General features: G+C 43.8%; 1 protein-coding gene across 1 annotated transcript in view; it reads right to left on the reverse strand.

The window, feature by feature from the left end:
* LOC306642350 (uncharacterized protein C1orf21) overlaps nt 1-19,727 on the reverse strand; it is a 222,944-nt gene that overhangs the window by 135,049 nt on the left and 68,168 nt on the right. Inside the window, exon 2 of the mRNA XM_079108038.1 lies at nt 4,354-4,576. Coding sequence (XP_078964164.1) covers nt 4,354-4,447 — 94 coding nt within the window. The 5' untranslated portion in view covers nt 4,448-4,576. The remainder of the gene's footprint in view (nt 1-4,353; nt 4,577-19,727) is intronic.

Below are 19,727 nucleotides of genomic sequence, written 5' to 3' on the forward strand. Positions count from 1 at the left end.
AGAGTATCCTGGGTTCAATCCCCAGTACCACCAAAAAAAGATGCCATTTGTCACTTATTCCTCAATGGTGGGATATTCTACAGAATTCTGTCAAACACACTTCAAGTGGTTTGTCTCCTAAATAATCCAAACATCAGAGAAACCAAACTGCTTCACCAAAATGAAAATTACCAGTTGTACAAAGACACTGAGCATCAAAGCTCTCCAGTGTCTCTTTGAAAACTGTGAATTAACACCTTTAGGAAAGGAATCTACTGTGTGTGCGTGCACGTACTCACTCTCAGAGACACATACTTCACTGCCATTCCCAGTACGCCACCCTTCACAGATCTTGTCAAATCTTCAACAATAGGTTGTAATAACATTTTCAAAACATTTACCTTTTAAAAGTGAATGAGATCATTTTATTCAGTGAAAAATATGCCCTGGTTGGAATATAATCCAGTTGTAGGGCTGTAATTACCTCTTCCCAAGGGTATGGAACCATCTCCAAAGATGGTTCCCCAAATTCCTTCCCTCCTCAGAGATGGTGTGCCTCTGTGCTCCCTGGGCTGCCCTCATGACTAGATTTTATCAAGAGAATACAGCAAAACTGACGTTCTTGGACTTTCCAGCTCAGGTCTTAGGTAGCCTGGTAGTCTCCACTTCCTCTTAGAAGATGGTGGCCATGTGAAAATTTGGCTACCCAGTTGGGAGGAGAGGTCTTGGACACAGAGGCCTGAAGCCCTGGTGGACAGCTGGGTCCAGCTGAAATCCCAGCTAAATGCAGCTGCATGACTAAGCCCAGGAGAGAAGAGCAGATGAACCCCAGTCATCCCACAGAATCCTGAGCAATAACAAACCAGTACTGTTTCAAGCTACTACATTCCAGCTCATTTATTATCCAATCAAAGATCACCAAAACAATGGGTAACAAAAGATAGCACATGCTTAAAATGAGCCAGACTTATCATTCATCTGCTACCATCTGGGACCATCTTGGGATTCTGCAAACGTCTCCTTGCAAACTAATTTAAGTAAAGTAACACAGATAGGACCTTCTCTTGTCATATTTAAACTCTAGCAGACAGTAACATCTAGAGTTCTGGCACTTATCTTGACATTGGATTCTGTCAATTCTGCCCCCAGAGCCCTGGTAAAGCTAGGAAAAAAATATCTTTCTTGATTGGTGAAGCTCTGTCTGCCCTTATTTAACACCATATCACAAACTTGCATGTATTTATGTTAGCCTAATAAGATAATGGTGCTACATCACTACTGTGGAGATGAAGAAAATTAAGCAGAGGCCCTAAATGCACCTTATAGGTACAGACTCAATGGAGCCACAGAGACAGCAATGACAAGGTAGGTTTGGAGTAGACGGATTAGCCCCAGTTCTTGACCCTCCCTGAATCCACACCCTGGTCAGAGTGTACCGTGAATGCACCAAGGTCCGAGTGTATTTTTCTGCCTCTTGACCTTGGGCTTGTTCATGTGACCTGTTTTGGTTGGCAAAACATGGTCTGAGTGACAGCAGGCCAGTTCTAAGCCACATTTGCAAAGCACCATGCGTGTGGCTTGCACTCCTGCCCCAAGAGGAAGGAATGCCCTTGGCGCACTGCTCCCAGGACTAGGAAAATAGAGGAAGGAGAGAAGTGCCACCCGGACCAGCCCACCAACTCACGACACTCACGAGCAAGGAAGAAATGCTCACTATGGAACGTGACTGAGATCTTAAGGTTGTCTAATGCTCAGCAACCGTCGACTAGCACAGCATCCTTTCTCAGATACTTACACCTGCAAGATGCTCGTGGTTCAGTAGAACGACGGAGTCTTCCTGGCTACAGAATCGTGACTAAATTAGGAAATAGATAGTTAGGTGTTCTCATGGCTAAGCAGGCTGAAAGCACAAAATCTCTATTGACTATCACCAAACCTTGTTCTTGCAGTCTAAGATTATCCTTCTCAAGATTACAATTTGGCATTTAAGTTCTCTATAATTTAACCCTGAGTTTTCTCCCACTTACATTTATATTCCATGCAAACTGGATTATTGTAATTCTTGACTACATCTCATGTGACTTCTAGCCTTTCCTCCTCTTGGTTCCTCCTGTGCCCTTCGCCCAGCAGGTTTAGATTCCTGCAGCCCTTGAAGGCCAGGTTCAGATGTCGCCTCTGTAAGAGAGCTGCTCCGATTCTGCCTTTCAGCGAGGCTGCCCGTCCTGTGCCCCCCCACTCTAACTTTTTCCTCTTCTGGTACCAGGTTTGTTCTGCCTCCCAACACCACCTTATCCTCTCATAAAGTCCCACATAGCACGGTGCGTGGATTATTTACCTCTGTGATTTTCATAGCATTTAGCAAATGCCCTTCCACCTAGTACACAGCATTAAAGAATGAGTAACCAATGGGAGACGGCTGGGCATTAGGAAACATCAAGAAAGGTGGCCAGGGGTGCTGGTGCACACCTGTAATCCCAGCGACAAGGAAGGCAGTCTCAACAACCTAGTAAGGTCCTAGGCAACTTAGCAAGACCATGTCTTCAGATTAAAATAAAAAGGGCTGGGGATGTAGCTCAGTTGTTAAGTGCCCTTGGGTTCAATCCCTGATACAAAAAAAGAGAGAGAGAGAGAGAGAGAGAGAGAGAGAGAGAGAGAGAGAGAGAGAGAGAGAGAGAAAGAAAGAAAGAAAGAAAGAAAGAAAGAAAGAAAGAAAGAAAGAAAGAAAGAAAGAAAGAAAGAAAGAAAGAAAGAAAGAAAGAGAGGAAAGAAAAGACAGGTGGACGAGTCTGAGAGAGATAGAGAGACGCGTCACTTGGTAGACAGGCAGCCTTCCACCAGCTAACATATCTGTGTTTCAAGCTCCAGATATGCAAAACCGGATGGCACATATTTCACAGGACTGTTGTGAGAATTCAACATGAAAATGAATGTAAATGCCTCCCGGTGTCTGACATATGGTGGCAGCCCCATACAAAGGAGCTCTGTCACAAAAATGATAATGACACAGAGGCCTCACGTAGAAGCTGCTTCCAACAAATCCCTGATGTTAGATTTTTTTTTTTTTCTTCTCTTAAAAGTTAAGCATTTGTGGGTGACTGTAATGACTCCGGTTCCAATTAGCTATTTTCCCCAAAACCAAGGCCTCAGCAACCTGGATTCTAGTTTTATTAAGATGCACATACATGCATTACTTTTCTCCACGGTACTAAATTCTACAGGCAGTCATGAGAGGAAAATGTGTCCAAGCCAGCAAATACATCTTCTTAAAACAACAAAACAAAATTCGCCTTCTCATTTGGACTAGTCCATTTTCATAAAACATTAGCTCTGAAGTAGTATTCCTAATTCTTCACCAGAGGACCAGAGTAACCAATACAACGGATTAAAAGCTAGAGGTCGGACAAGCAACAGAATTGTCTGACAGTGTCCAAATGGTGCGACTCAATGCAAACGTTATCTCAATGAGGTTCCTCATGCAGCAAGAGATGAAGAGGTATTTTTATAAGTAATCATGTGAATGTCAAGTGGTAGGTATCACTGGTAAAGTCATTCAACAAAAACTGCTTCTCTGCCTTCTATGCCCTGGAATTGTGTACACATCCCTACTTTATCAGAGCAGTAACTGATTACCCGGCAAACTCAAGATCAGGAAACTCAAGAGCCTGTAAGTGGCCAGGCAGGTAACTGGTGAGTGGCCTGGGCCTGGTGTGCCTCTGCAGGCAAGGGTGAGTGCTTCACTGGGTGCCACAGGCTGACTGAAGGGGCAACTGCTACCCCACCCGCTGAATGTCACCTCAAGGAGTGAAGACGCAGGGTTGCGAGAGCTCCTGGGCAAATCTGGGGTTTTATGTGAAACGTCCTGATTTTTAAGGTGGAGAGGGAAGCAAAGAAAATATATTCGTGATCAGATGTGCACCTGGCAGTTTGTGACCTTTGCACTTAGATATCACAAAGTCAATTTGAATTGTCATAGAGTGGTTAAAAGATGACTATAAATGCACTGCATCTGTATTTTTGAATATGAAAACACATAATTCACCCTGAACACCCCTCACTCCCTCGGGCAGAAACCCTCACTCATTCTTGTTTTGGACCCTTTTCAGTCTCACAGTTTGTCCCCACCAGGACATTCGATGGCGGCTGTCCTATGCATCTGTTTGAATCCTCCTGGTTCTAGAACTTGGTGCGGATGCTACCTCCTGTGTGAGACCTCCGCAAGCCACCGTGAAGCCCCCTATCAATCATGATACGGAAGGTCGGTGCTGAGTTCAGGTCTTGTTACCCCTTTACCCCAATGGCATTAGACACGGATGGTGACAACTGTTCACCGTCACCGAGAGCCAGCAGTCGAGGGTGCCAAGGGACAGCACTCACCGCCAAACGCGTCTCCGTTCTGGTAGCTTTTCCCTTTCTGGGCTTCCTCTTCATTTTGAACAGTGGCAACATGCTTGGCGGAGGCACAGCCCATAGTCTCATTCGGTCAGCTTCAGCCGGGCTGAACTGCAAATCATCTCTACAGACAAGGGGACATTTTTTTTTTTTTTCTTTAAACACGAAGAAAATCCACCTGCTGCTGAGCCGGTCGAGATGTGCGCACCTGCAGGAGAAGAAAGCTGGATCAGCAAGGGAGACTCCAGCAGAGCCAGAACCTGGTGGCAGCATGACCTGCGGCACGCTAGGACTCATGCAGAATGCTGGGGCACCAGGGCCAGGACGTGGCACTGAAGAACAGAGTGGCAGTGGCCATTCGCAGTCCATTCCCACACAGAAAGCAAGATCAGAGGACAGCCCACCCGACAGGTGGCCGAGGGGTGGACTTGTAGAAGAACTGCAGGAAACACACATTTATTCCCACGAGGAAGTATTTGAGCACTATGACCCGCCACACAGGCGCACAGTGTGTTTACAGGCTTACTAAGGCTCTGAAACCCCAAAACCTTCAGAGTCAGCCGAGGAAGATCGTGAGCTCCAGCCAGTCAGGGGACTGACAGAGGCTTCTCCCCTTCCTCATCCTCCCCCGCAGGCCCACTCTTCCCTCAGATTTTTCCAGAAGGAGGTAGCCGTCCTGTTCAGACTGAAACATGGACCAGTCTGAACATTTCCGGTTGGGGCTGAAAAGAGTTCAGTGTTTTATTTCACCCGAGGTGACACTCTTTGGGAGCGAGATGGGAAAAGGTCTTACACTTCCTTTCAATGACATTCTGCTGAGCTGTCTGAATGTCTGTAGGATCGAGAAGAAAATGGAAGGACAGGAAGAAAGGCAAACAAACAGCTGTCCGCCTCTGGGCAGGGTCTCTACAGGCCCCTCACAAAGGCACACGGAGTGCTTAGGACACACCGTGAAGGAGATGATGCTCAGGTCAGCCGAAGTGACTCCGCCTTCCCTGTCCACCCAAGGAGCAGCCAGAAACCTCAGCGTCTGCAGAGATCAACATGATCGTGTTTGCTTTCTATTTCCCTCCCTTACCCGGCCAGGGTCCTGTAGGTGATCCACTCCAGTCCTGTCCACCCCTTCACCTCCACCCATCACCCCGACACAGCCTGGAACTCCTGGCCTCCCTTAGCCTCCACTGGCACCCACACCCACTGCTGGCTAGGAACGACCAAAGCTCCAGGGGTGCACAGACAGTGCTATGGAGTGTGGCCAGGAGCTTCCCACAGGCCGGACCTTCCTAGAGCCCTCAGGGCACCTATGGATCTGGAAACCCAATCACTTAAACCGGAAAACCTCAGCCAAGAGGACATTTCAAATGAACCTAGTCCATCCAATACATGAACTTATACAACGGTCATGATCTTAAATCACACCAAATATAAACTGCAATAACAACTGACGAGGACGATAACATTATAGTCTGCATGATTCTTCAACTCTTTCGTTGGTTATGTTACATCATTAACAGGAAGTCCAGGGTTGCAGAGAGAGAAATTTTACAAATCCAGGAGGATTTACATCTTTATACTTTAGGTAACTTTGGTTTGACATCTTTTCTTCTTTGTGGTGCTGCGGGGCATTGAACTCAGGAACACCCTATAACTGAGCTACATTCCCAGCCCTTTTTATTTATTTTGAGACAGGGCCTTGCTAAGTTGTCCAGGTGGATCTTCCTGCCTCAGCCTCCTGAGTCGTTGGGATTATAGGCATGCATCATGGTATTTGGCTCAAATTTTCATCTTTTGAATACTATATGAAATCCAGTCCTAGAGATTTGTGCATGAGAGTACACACCCACACACAAACTATTCTATTATTTAGCAGAAATATCTTTAAAGTCATAGTATTTCTATTTGATGGTTTATTCATACTGGTGTGCAGAGTTCAGGAGCCTGCCAGGAGACAGATGTGGACGTTAAGAAGAAAGGCACCCAGTACAGTGTCATAGGTGCTGTGATAAAGGATTTGCAGAGATCTCAGCACCAAACTATGACTGGGCGGAGTCAGGAACTGGAGAAAGGAAGTGGTGTTTTGTAGGGTCTTAAAGGTTTGGTCGAAGTTCATCAGGAAGGAAGGACAGAGGCAAGAGGCAGGTGTCAGGACCTCTCTGAGCAAGAGCACATTTATTCGTGTGTGTGCTTTTTTTAGGAGGAGTGACGCGGGGGACAGAGAAGAGGCCAGGACTGTGGGGGCTTGGAGAAGGCCTGACTGTCCTTATCCAGCTTCAGAAGCCACCCCCAGACACAGGAAGTCTTTCTGACCCAAGTCTGCATACATTGTGAGAAATGTCACATGAGTGTGGCGATCCATTCTGCCAACCTGTCTCAGTTTCTCAAGAAGCATCCCTGAAGTACAGGAGGGATGGGAGAAGGGACGGGGCTCCAGAGGTGGGAGGAGGGAAGCTGTCCTACAGGAGGTGCCCCGAGCTGGCCAGTGATTCTCGCTGCTGCTGTTCCATGTACCCCTGGCCGCACCTTCCCTTCTCCTCCCTCACCTCCAGCACCAGCAAGGGAGGTCACCCGTGTGGACTCCCAGACAGGAGGAGCCCCACTTTCCTAAGAGGAAGTGTGAGAGAACAACTGAAGCACATCCAGGAGAGAGGACCTGCGTGAGGAAACCTGGCCTCGCCTACCTGTCTGCTGCCTCCTCTTTAGAACCAAGCTAAGGAGAAACAGAAGCCAGCAGAGGACTTTCAGAATTAAGAGACAGTTTGCTACCTTCCTCTTTGGTAGTCTTCTCCCTGTTCCCTTCCTCCTTCCAATTTCATGTCTGAAATTCCATGTTTCTTGGACAGTTATCCAAGATGTATGGTCGCCCGCCCCTCTCCTTGGGGGATGTGTTCCAAGACCCCAGGTGGAAGCCTGAGACCACAGAGGATACCAAACAATAGGTAAACTATGTTTAATTTCCAGATCAGACCCAGTAAGAGATTCACAGCAATGACGATAAAATAGGACCCTTACAACAAAATGATACAACAGTTAAGTGAGCATGGTCTCTCGTGAAAGTCAAGACCAATATTAATATTTTTGTTGACTGCTGGGGACAAAAACTGTGGAAAGTGAAACTTCAGACAAGTTAAACCACAATTGTTAAGTGTCTAAGATGCACTGTCCTATGCTACCTTCGAAAAGCATTTTATGATGCTTTTTCTGTGTCTTAAAAGTTCTGTTGATAACAAAAAAATTTATTGGAATTTAAAAAGTTGATATTACACAAAAATCAAATACATTGAATTAGGATAAGAAAAAGAAAACTTAAGAATTTTATTTGCTTACGGCACATGCCTGTAATCTCAAGTACTCAGGAGGCTGAGGCAGGAGGATTGCAAATTTGGAGGTCAGACAGGACAATTTAGGGAAGCTCTGTCTCAAAATAAAAATGACTGGGAGATAGCTCAGTGGTGGAGCTCCCCTGGGTTCAATCCCTGGTACCACACGCACAAAAAAGGATGTCTCTCTTATTCGAGCGTTGGGGTGAAGGTCATGTCAATGAGCAGATTCGACACAGTTTACATCCAATTAAAATAATTACTTAGGAAGTTTCATTTTAATTAGATAGATAGGTAGGTAGGTAGATAAGATTTTTTTTTTTAACAGACTCTAGCTGTATTTCACAGCTGGCCCCCAACTTCTGAGCTCAAGTGATCCCCCACCTCAGCCTCAAGAGTAGCTGGGAGTACAGCTATGCACAGCCTGCCGGGCAAAGTTTATATGTTTTAAAGAGAACTACTGTTCAATGGAGCTTTCTCCAAGTCATAAGTAGGTGTAGATTTTGTTTTGAAACAAATACACTATATATTTTATAGTAATTAAAATGAGTGATATTTTCAAGTCTTATAAGTTCATCAGAAATACACTTTAATAACGAACCTATTTGAAGGTGATAACTATGAAGTCATTTGAGGGGTGGGAGATCTCTAATTCATAAAATTAGTCCTAGATCACTGCAGAAAGTTTTTTACTATGTTACTTAGATCTCAGACCTAACAACAATCATTTAATCAAGAGATATTTGTTGAAAACTACCAAGTGACAGACATGTTTGGTATACAGGTATTAGGTATACGGTAGTAAAAAAGGCAGGGTATGGGTTTCCTCTCTTCCCATAGAATAGGACCTGCCAGAGGAGATAATCAGAGAGACCAGTGTTGCCACCACGTGGCCCAGCTACCCCAGGACACCCCACATGCACCTGACTCAGCTGTGGGAAAAGGAGTGTCAAGAGATGTCCGGTTTGAGACCCAACCACAGCTAGAGAAGCATCATCAAAACACCCTTGAACTGCATCTCTTCAGGGACTGAGGTCACGTCAAGATTTCCTCTTTCCCGAAAATTCTTTCACTTAACCTCAACCCACTGAGACCTCACACTGAGCAGGCTTTCAGAATTTTGAGCAAAATCATCTGCCCAAGAAAGGGTCCCTTCAGTTGGCACCTTCGCATAAGCACCGGGTGTTTGTCGTTTTGCTTTGTTTGGGTTTTTAGCCTCCCCGTTTCCATCAGTCTTGGGCTTCCTCTCCCCGCCCCCTCGCCCCTGTTCATTTTCCACAGCACATAGGTGAGTCTGACCAGGCCCAGGGTGCTCACGCACAGACCACAGCACTGAGCCTCTGGGAGAATCTCATTTTCACATGTTGTTATTAACAGGCTGCTATTTTTCAAGTTGCACATTACAGTGTGAAAATTAAACTGAAGCGTCTCTTTGATGTTTGATGGAAGCTTCTAAAATGAAGTCTCACTGAGGATGACGTTTTTAAGCTAAAGAATCTAGCAATAGGACCACCAGGCACCTCTAAAACCATGAGGTCCAATTAATTACCCAGGGCTTTGTGGAAAACCCTCCCCACAGGGTTGTGTCTACCTTATCCTGCGGCAAGGATAATCCACAACACCACAAGCTCACCTAATGCAATGCTGTCATTATAGGATATCTGACCCTCTTTGGGTAAAATAAATCAGCAAAATTGTAATCCAATTCAAATTCAATAAAAGGATTTTAAAAACGTGCAAACAGGCAAATTCATCTTTTGCATCCTTCCCCTCCTTGCGCCATGCCATGCCCCAAGCCTTAAGTATCTTATGGAGAATGTTGAAGAATGTTCTGTGTTACACCAGGGGATGATCTCTCTACCCAAGTCCATTACTTTTAAATGGACACATTTTACATATTATATACATGATATAAGGAAAAATTACAACAGCTCTTTTCTTTTTTTGGTACCCAGGATTGAACCCAGGGGCACTTAACCACTAAGCCACATCCCCAGCCCTTTTTAATATTTTATTTAGAGACAGGGTCTCACTGAGTTGCTTAGGACCTCGATAAGTTGCTGAGGCTGGCTTTGAATTCTCAATCCTCCTGCCTCAGCCTCCCAAACTGCTGGGATTACAGGCGTGCGCTATCATGCCTGGCTACAATGTTTCTTTTCTTTGCCTTAAGTTTTGAACCATAAATATAGTTTCATCAAAACCCATTTTTATGTGAGGGTTAGAGTTAGGGAGGGGGACAAGAATGGAGGAAGAAAGGACTGTTTAGAGGGAAAAGAAGGGTGGGAGGGGTGGGGGAGAAGGGAAAAAATAATAGAATGAATCAAACAACATTACCATATGTAAATTTATGATTATACAAATGGTATGCCTTTAACCCATGTACAAACAGTCAAACAACATGTATCCCATTTGTTTACAATAAAAAAAAAGTATATCACAGAATGTAAAAAAAAAAAAAAAAAAAAAAAAACCATTTTTATAAGACTGGGAAGTCAAATAAACAATGTCTGCTTTTGAGAAAACCCGAAGAGACACCTGAATTTTTTTTTTTAAGAGGCTTCAGGAAAATATTTCTGTTTACATAATATTAAGAGTAATATCACTTCCTGCTCATTAAAGACTTTTCTCATTTTGGATAAAAAAAGGCAAAAATATTTTAAACACTTTCCTTGTCAAAAAAGGCACTTGTGAAAAAGAATCTAAAGTGATAAACTCCATAAAGAACACCCAGGCCAGAAAGAACATGAATTCACCACACGGGGCGGCGGGAACTGGGGAGAAGTCCTCTTGATTGGCCAGCAGTTACTGGCATGGCGGTGCGGTGGCTCCTGGCCTTGCAATCATTTGGCAGCAATGGATACACAGAGAGCTATGAAGTCAGCAGTTAAGAAAAGAATGTAGCTACATTATTAATAGATCAGGAGCCAAGCGCCCCCTTTCTACCTCTGATTAAAAAGGGAAATCAAAACAAGGCAACATCTAAAAACTCCTTTCTTTTACTGATGAAACAGCCAACATCTAAGCTCCATAAAGAAAAAATATATAGATATATATAAGTATATATATAATAAAAATAACAAATCAGTCTGTTTGCCCATCTGCTCTGCTTCGCTATAATGAGTGTTAATACAGCAGCCCCCTGGGGGGAAGAAGAAAGGAAGCTTAAAAGTGATTTCTAATCTTTATCCTTGGGCTACTGTTAACACCATTTCACATTTCATTGTGAACATTAAGAATCATACGCACAGGGATGTCACGTTTGACATGAGGATAATCCGGGAAAGCCAAACCTTCCTGTTGGACTGCAGTTACTGGCATCACGGCCCATCGGCTCCTCACCTTGGAATCATTTGGTGGCAGGACAATCGACGATATGCTATTAACTCCAAGGTCTCTTGCCTTTGGACTTGTGCTTCTTTATGGGAAAACGCCCACTTCTGCAAATAATGACTATACAGAGGCGTCTCTCAGAACTGTGACAGTAATGAATCCTGCACAAGAGGCCACACTGGCGCTGAGATGTGGGAGCAAAGAGGCAGTGTTTCCAGTGGAATGACCACTGGAATGGGCAGGAGGACAGTGAGCTCCTGCCTGACCGTCACACACCTGCCTCAGGACCAAGGCTGGGCTTCACGTCTCTGGGCCTCTTTCTTGGATACTTTGACCACTGAACAAAACTATCAAAATTTTCCAGAAGCCCTAGAAGGCCTCAAGTTTATTACCAATAAGGTTTTGGCTCGAGAGTGTCGATTTCAACTGTGTGTAAGCTGGAAAACAGAACAAAGCTCAGCTCCTTATTTCCTCTTCTCAATCCTTCCTTTAATGAATACAATTAATTTTAACCCTGCTTCTTTAAAGGAGTTGGTTAGAAAGTTTGTGGAATAACTGTTCTTTGAGCTAAGAATTTCAGAGTTGTGTGTGATGACCTTGCACCTTACTTGGGGGTTACTTATACATGTACACAGAAGTTCACGTGTGGCAGGTATTATTTCTGAGAAGGTGAAGGAGGAAAACATCAGCTCCTGATTAAACCACACACCCACAGCAGTGTGGACCTATACAGAAAAGTCCATGTGGCTTCTCAGCAGTGGCGGCCGATGGCAGATATTCTTTGAATTTGAGTGCTTTTTTTTCCCTCCACGTTCAAGACCAGGTGTTTGCAGGGAGTTGCCAACTTGTATGTGTGGGGACCTTCTATACCTTGTGCTTTTACCAGAAGAACCTATGACAGATTTTCTTGACAGCCATGTTGCTGGTTCCCACGTCACTTGGGACAAATCTATGATTTCCTTGTCAGTATCCACCCTCTTTTTTGGATTGTGTAGAACGTCTAAGTCGATGACGAATGCTCTGAAAAGCACTACCATGTGCAAGGTCTTATTCTGTGAGTATCCCCAGGCCAGGACATCCCTACCAGACCCTATGCCCAGAGGGTCTCAAAGGCAGGCCTGCTGACCTAACCCAAGCACACCCAGACCCCTGATGCTCAAAAGTAAATGGAGAAAATGAGAGAAATCACATGGAAAGGAAGAAAGAGAAATCGAGAAGTGAATGGAACTTAGAATCAGTATGAATTACTAAAAACCACATTTTAATTTTAATCAAAGTAAATAAGCCATGATCCTTTCAGAATGGCCAGAGAACATCCAGCGCAATCAATGTGTTGAAATATAAAGAACAGGTATGATTCCTGCCCTTCATGGACTGGTACCCAGTTAGGGCTCACAGATCATTAACATAATAAAATAAAATAAAATAAAATCCCAGTGACTCGTGTACACTAGGGAAACAAAGGATCAGAGGCATTCTTGAGAGTCAGAAGATATTTCAAGCTAATTTAAATAGTGCTGCCCCAGCTGTATTTTATGCCTCTAGAGGTGGAGGTATACCCAGCAATGTAGTGTTTTTAGCAGAACCTCAGAAACATTTGCTGACAGTGAGGACAGTAGGATGTCCTGTCAGTGCTCAGCTGCTGACCCTCCCTGGAACCACAAGCCACAGCACAGAACTGTAGCTGAAGGAATCTCTCAGAAGCCTCTTGGTTACCTCCAGGGGGCCAGGACAAGAGTTAACACCTGCAAACCCTTTCCCACGCACGTGTCTGAAGAGCAGGTGGGGCTCCGTCACTTAGAAAGCCTCCACTTCTGCACGAGTATAGCATAGGGCACATTTTCAAGTCAATTCAGTCCTTAAGTTTTCTGCTGAAAGTGCTTGTATCTCAGGCTCAAGCTGGTTCCTACAGTGGATCAAAGGCAAGGTAGGCAACAGACATGAAAGATTATGAATCATTCAAGCTAATCATTGCTAGCGAATGGAAGAATAGCTTAAAAATGAAAGAGCCTGCTTGAGCTTTATTTTAGGACTTAATTTGATATTTATATTTTAGTATGGATATGTTTTCTGTGGTCAAAATTAGCGCTAGCTTAATAAAGTAATGCAGTAACACTTTGAAAAGATCTGAATCCCATAAATTGAAAACCAATCTGAATACACATCCCTCTTCCTTCCCAAATAGACTTTCCCCTCCTATTTCCCCCTCTCCTTAATAAAATAAACAAAATTATCCAGAAGGAACTAGGGCTCCCTCTGGCCTAAGATCTCTCCCTCTCTATACTCTGCCTCAGGCCAGGTCTGTGGAAAAATCTGTGGTGACAGCGATTCAGTAAACCACCCTATTGTGCTGGGCAGAGAGCTGCTAACTATTTAAGAAACATCTCTAAAAGAAAACTCTGAAATTCTGCCTTCTGGAACCTCTGAACTCTATCTAGAACAATTCAAGATCTGGAAGCGACTTGAAAATGTAAAACAAACAAACACATAAAGCATAAAACTTTGTGGGTAAAGGACTTTGTCTTCTCTTTCTCACGGACACACACACGCACACACACACACACACTATGAAAGTTCTAACAATGCAAAGATAATACCCAATATTTTGTGGGAAAGGAGTTATGTGGCTTTGGGGAAGTTACTTCCTTCACAGTGCTTTGGGTCCTCATTTATAAAATGGGAAAGGATAAGACCTCATGAATTTTGAGTGGAATAGACAAGATGATATATGGAAAGTACTTAGGACAGTATCTGGCACAATAAGAGGTAGCTATTGTCCTTATCACCATCATCATCATTACTTGATGTCATGGTGATGAGCTTTAAGATGAGACAGGCAGAGGGACAGAGGAATAGGAAGAAGAGATAGGAAGAGAGATGACAGGTTAATCTGGGCGGCATGGTGGTTTTTAGGAATTGCACCAAAGGTAATTGCGAGCCCATGGGACACGAACAGAAATCGAGACATAGTCCCGCAGCAGGAGAAGTACCTGGTCCATGTGCAGCACTGACAAATGGCCCTGAGAAGTGCCCAGTGGTTGTGCTGTGTGGGGTGGGGTGGCCAGCCTCTGTGTGGGATATCCAAAGCTCCAAAGGCAGAGGCTGTGTGCCCATAAGTTGAGGGTCAGTGGGCTTTCTTGGGCCTTGTTAAGGCCCCCAAGAAGGCAGAGCCCACATCATCTTCCTGTTATGTGCTGTGTGTCTGTCTCCTTCCCCAGGCAGATTTCCAAGGTCATGACCACATCCTAATCATTCCTCTCTGGATTCCCTCCCACACAGTGTCAGGCACACAGTAGGTGTGCAATAAATGTCAAGTGGATGGAGTCTCTTAGATACCTCTTTTATCAAAGAAATGTGAGGAACTGTCCAGGAAGGGAGCTCCTCTCAGCCCCATGTCCTAGGTCACCTGCACAGACAGTGACTTCTTAATACATCACCAATGACTAAAGTTAAAGATGCCATGTGAGTCATCACAGGCAATTTAAAACTGTTCAGCATATATGCCTTAAAAAAGTAAGAAAGGAGTAATATGTACTATTATTCCATACAATGCACTTTGGAAAGCTTTTGGCACTTACATGGTTGGCCCTCATCTGTCCTACGAAACTGTGCTATTTAATTATTTCAACAATGAATTTTTGAGAACGTGCTTAGTTCTTCATATTCCACCAAGGACCAGAGATTCCAAAATGGCCAAGAGAGCCGGTCCTCAGTGCATTGTCTCACTTTCAATCAGAATCCAAATGTTTAGCAGTGCTTCTGGAACTCGCCCGACTGAAAAATTAAGGTCTTTGTTTGCTTGTTGGTCCTTGCTCAAATTTAAACCTTCGATTAGCTTTCCATAACAAAGAACTATTTAAGGAGGGTGTCCTCAGAAGGCCGAACGGACTGAAATAATAAATGTCATTTTCAGATAGCACAAACCAATGCCCTTCTACTTATTGTATTAAGAAGGAAAAAAAAAAAAAAGCATCTCCATTTTCATACTGTTAAGAAATGCACAAGACTTTTGGGAAGTTCATTGATTTTGTAGCATTCAGCCAAAAACACACTCTGTGCAATCATCTATTAAAAGAAGACAAACTGAGAAGCTGAGAGAACAGACCCAGGAGGTCAGGGGCAAGTCAGCTGAGCGGTGGCTATTCCCTAGAGTGCCCTGCACTCTCCTGTCCCAGTTGAGCTGGCTCAGGACCCTGGCTTGGGTCCTCCCATGGCCCCTGCAGCCATTCCTGATGTCTACTGAGGTTTGAGAGGACAGAGCCACAGAAGAGAGGGCAAGATGCCCATCCTTCACCTTGGAGCTCTGGTTCAGTCGCTGAAAAGCTATCAAGGAACGCATAGAGTTACAGGTTTGAAGTTAATGTGACCTGTAAATGTGACCAAAAATTACAGCCTACACTAAAATAATGATTTTAAATCAGCCCAATGTTCCCCATTTAAAATCGCACGGCTGGTGAACAAGGTGTTCTTTCCCACTTGTTCCCACCGTGTGCTCTGAGAAAGACATCAGAGTGACGAGCTCAGTAGAAAAGGACAAGCCGGGGCAAGAGGGACACAAAACGGACCATGGCTGCCCACCACACTCTGTCCCCGACTGAGACCACGGCTGCCCACCGACTGAAACGTGTTCAATGTCTTCATCTGAAAACAGCACTAAGTGTATGGCTTAATGACAAACTTCTATCCAAAAAAGAGCGGGAATAACTTAAACTGAGGACCTGACCACATCCTATTCTCTTGGCCCACATCTCTCTTGGAGACCTCCAATGGGTGGTCACCTATGACAGTCAGATTCCCACATATGACAAAAGTATAAATGACAAATTGCTGACTGTTCCCCGATCTGGGAGGACTGTGACTCCACTGTCACGTCTAGTTCAACACTGTCTTTACCACCCCAGTAAGAAGCTGCCAAAAAAAAAAAAAAAAAGTGTCCAAGTTCTCCTTGAAAATATTAAAGAAATTTTAGGATCCAAATTAAAATTGGTATTCGCGAACTGTTTTCTACAAACCTCTTACTAATCAGCTTTTTCTATGCCACATGTGTTTCTTTTTTCTTTTCTTTTTGCTTTGAGAGAGGAAAAACTCACACAGTCATAGCCAATGGATTTCAGAATAGTCTTCCTGGAGGTTTTTAAAGCATTAGAAAATAATTAGAATTTTTAATTAAACTTTTTTACTTCTCATAAATTCATAATTATCCCATTTATTTTATACAACAAAGACAAATTAAAACTCTCAGCATACTGATTCTCTACCCCCAAATCCTCCATCAGTCATTAACATCTCCCGGATAAAGGCTGAGATACCTGGATTTTCAAGGTAGACTTGTTTTCAGGGACAACTGAAGTCAAGGTTCCTAATTTTACAAAAGCCAAGAAATTTAGGGAACTTACCAGACAGCCTGCCAGGACCCAGCCTTGGCAACCCACAGTTGGCTCTCCCTACGCCTCCAAAATCATTAGCATCCCCCAGACCACCTTTGTCCCTCAATATTCTGCTCATGTCCAACCCTCGGCTTCTGCAAACGCCTATCCACTTCCAGGAAGGGGCCTTCACGTCAACTCCATGATGTCCCTCATTTTCTCTGTCCTAAACTCTTCCCTAGAAAGTCAATTATTTAGTGTTTCACAGACATCGGTCTCTAAATAGACGACCTGAGGGTAGTGATACCGTGAGGGCAGCAACCATCTCCTGAATTTTGTCCCCTGCCCAGTTGGGAACCCTGCTGTGCAGAGAGCAAGAGCTCAACAATCCACCTTCAGAATGGGAAGTGTCTCCCCACCTCTGCTACCTCCCAGCCCCGCCCAGGAGGCTATACTTCCTCACCTCTGCCTGGTTAACCTCTGGCGTGCACAAAGTGTCCCTTGCCAAAGGTCCCAGAGCCCCTGATGATTACCCTTCGTAGACATCTTCACAGTGCAAGACAGTCCTAACCCCTACGTACTGTCTACCCTTCCCATGAGTCTACAGGGTAAACTCGAGAGAAACCGTCGATGTGTCTCTTATCCCCTGTTGTATCCACAGCTTCTGGCAGGGCTTGGCTCAGAATATGTGTTCATTTAAAAATAAATGAGCTGGCACAGTGACACACGACTATAATCCCAGAGATCTGAGATGCTGAGGCAGGAGGACCACAAGTTCACAAGGCCGATCTCAGCAACTTAATCAGACCCTGTCTCAAAATAAAAAATAAAAAGGGACGGTAAAGCACACCTGGGTTCAATCCCTAGTTACCACCCCCCGCCAAAAAAAAGTCTCCAGAAGAAAGTTTAAACTCCTTCTCAGAACTTAAGGATTTTCATCTACATCTCTAATCCCATTTAGCTGTCTTTTTTTTTTTTCCCCCTATAGTACTGGGGATCAAACCCGGGATTTTCTACCACGGAGCTACATACCCAGCCCTTTTTATTGTTTGAGACAGGGCCTTGCTAAGTTGCTGGCCTCAAACTTGTGATCCTCCTGCCTCAGTTCCAGTCAGTCCAGTCTATACTTACTAACCCCTCTATTCAGCACCGTCCCCATATACACACACCCACCCTAATCTCTGCCTGTTATTCAAATTCTACCCATCCTTCAGGGTCCAGAACAAATCTTATCACTTCGAGGAAATAATCAAGCTTATCCCCATTTTTTGAGGAGATGTGTCTAACTATTTAGTGTCTAACTAGTGTCTATTTAGTTCTATTAATTTTATATCTCACTGTAATACTCTCAAAATAGATACAGTGGCTGCTTTCAACCACAAATAACTTCCCCAAAGTGACCAGCAAGTATCTGCAGGGCCCATCTGTCACCCATGGTGTGGCCACAGGTCTGCAGTTACCTTTCCCTCTCAGTCCAACTTGGCCTCTATGGAGTCCCCTCCCTCTGAGGTACACATAGCCTTGGGCCATCTCCTGTACTGACGTTCATGTTGCTAACTTCTGGACATTTTTGTCGCTTGGAGTTCTAATTCATTTAGAAATTTGTGAAGGCAAATCACGTTTTCCATGTCTTTGATCCTGTGCAATTCTTTGCACAAAAATATCAGGGTAATAAACATTTTGTTACCCAAAAAGCAGGGTCAGAAAGCAAAAATGTGCAAGGTGAGCTAACTATGGAAATTGGTTTTTTTTTTTTCCCAAACAACTTTTACCAAGAGTGCAGTTGAAAAATTCTAATTATTAAGAGATTGTTTAAAAAGGTCAAACATTGGTACTATAATTACACCACAATTTGGTAGAATTATTCTCAGAATAAAAGTTATTTTTAAATAAAACATCTGTCCATTTGATTAAAAAAAAATTATGAATAGAAGAAAAGGAATACAAGGAAAGAAAAGAAAAACCTATATCCAAAATTGACACTCCAACCCTACCTCCAACCAGAAGTGCTACCCATCAGATAACTTTCATTCCAACGTCTAGTTCATGACTGTACAAAGGCTTGCCCAGCACAACTCCTTGAGCACAGCAATTCTCCCTACATTTCCTGGAGAGGAGGGAAGAATCAAATCTTTCACCTGACTTGTCATACACATTTGCTTATCCTCATTTTTTGAGGAGATGTGTCTAACTATTTAGTGTCTAACTAGTGTCTATTTAGTTCTATTTATTTCATATCTCACTGTAATACCCTCAAAATAGATACAGTGGCTGCTTTCAACAAATAAAAATTTTAGAACATAGATGCTAGTAGGTTCAAGGTTCAGTAATTGAGGGTTCCGTAACCTAGCAACAAGAATGTCAAGAGATCCTCCTCTAATCGGTGCCCTGGACGGCGTGCGTCCGCATCCCTCTAAGAATAGGCCTGCAAAGTCACTGCCAAGTCAGGTTTGGCTAATGACAAATCAATACTGGAAACAAACTGGCAAAGCACAGAGGCCTGTTGCCAGGCTCCAAACACCTGAGATCAAGGGACATAAACAGGAAGTAGACACAGCACTGGGGACCAGAGGCCACAACGCTGTCATTTAAGCTTCTGCCTTTGGAAAACAAAATTAACAAGCATCCATAACTCTCTACTAACCATCACACATTTCATGTGTGGCTATTTGCAGGCTGGATGAACATGAAAATGAACAGAGACCGTTACCAGGTACGTTCTGCAGGATGAAGAAGACAGGAAGGAAAAAAGAGAGCACTTTAATTTTTTTTTAATGAATGAATAAAGTTGAATTCTCATGATCAAGATATATCAAGAAATAAAGTCTCATATCTTCTCCCTGTTGTTTCGTTTGGCTTATCAGCCCATCCATCTCACTTCAATGGGTGAATGTTTCTCCTGGGCAATTGCAGTTAAGGGTCCTTCATTTCTCAAAAATATGTATGTGCATTTTACTGAGTTTCCTTCCCTACCCCATAATGAAGGTCATAATATGGGAAAGCAGCATAACACAGTGTTTTTTAAAACCAACTATCCCAGCAGTGGCAAAAATAAATGCAACGTGGGAGGCTGTTTATTTGTACATCAAAAGGAAAGGGAAATTCTCTACAGGGTGACACGATCATTTGTTTTCTCCAGTGAAGCAAACAAATCAAAGAGGAATAAACCTTCATCGTTCATGGAGTAATGAGTTCTTGCTAGATTTAGCCATTCTCCTTCCCTGTTATCCTCACTCCAAAAAACAGATGTACAATGACATCAGCAAAACAGCTAAAGACCATCAATCTTTAAGACAGGAAATGCAGCAGCCAGAGCCTCCTTTATAAACATTGCCTGTCTCCAGGC

The sequence above is a fragment of the Sciurus vulgaris genome, assembly GCF_902686455.1.
Source record: "Sciurus vulgaris genome assembly, chromosome: 12".
Taxonomy (NCBI): Eukaryota; Metazoa; Chordata; class Mammalia; order Rodentia; family Sciuridae; genus Sciurus; species Sciurus vulgaris.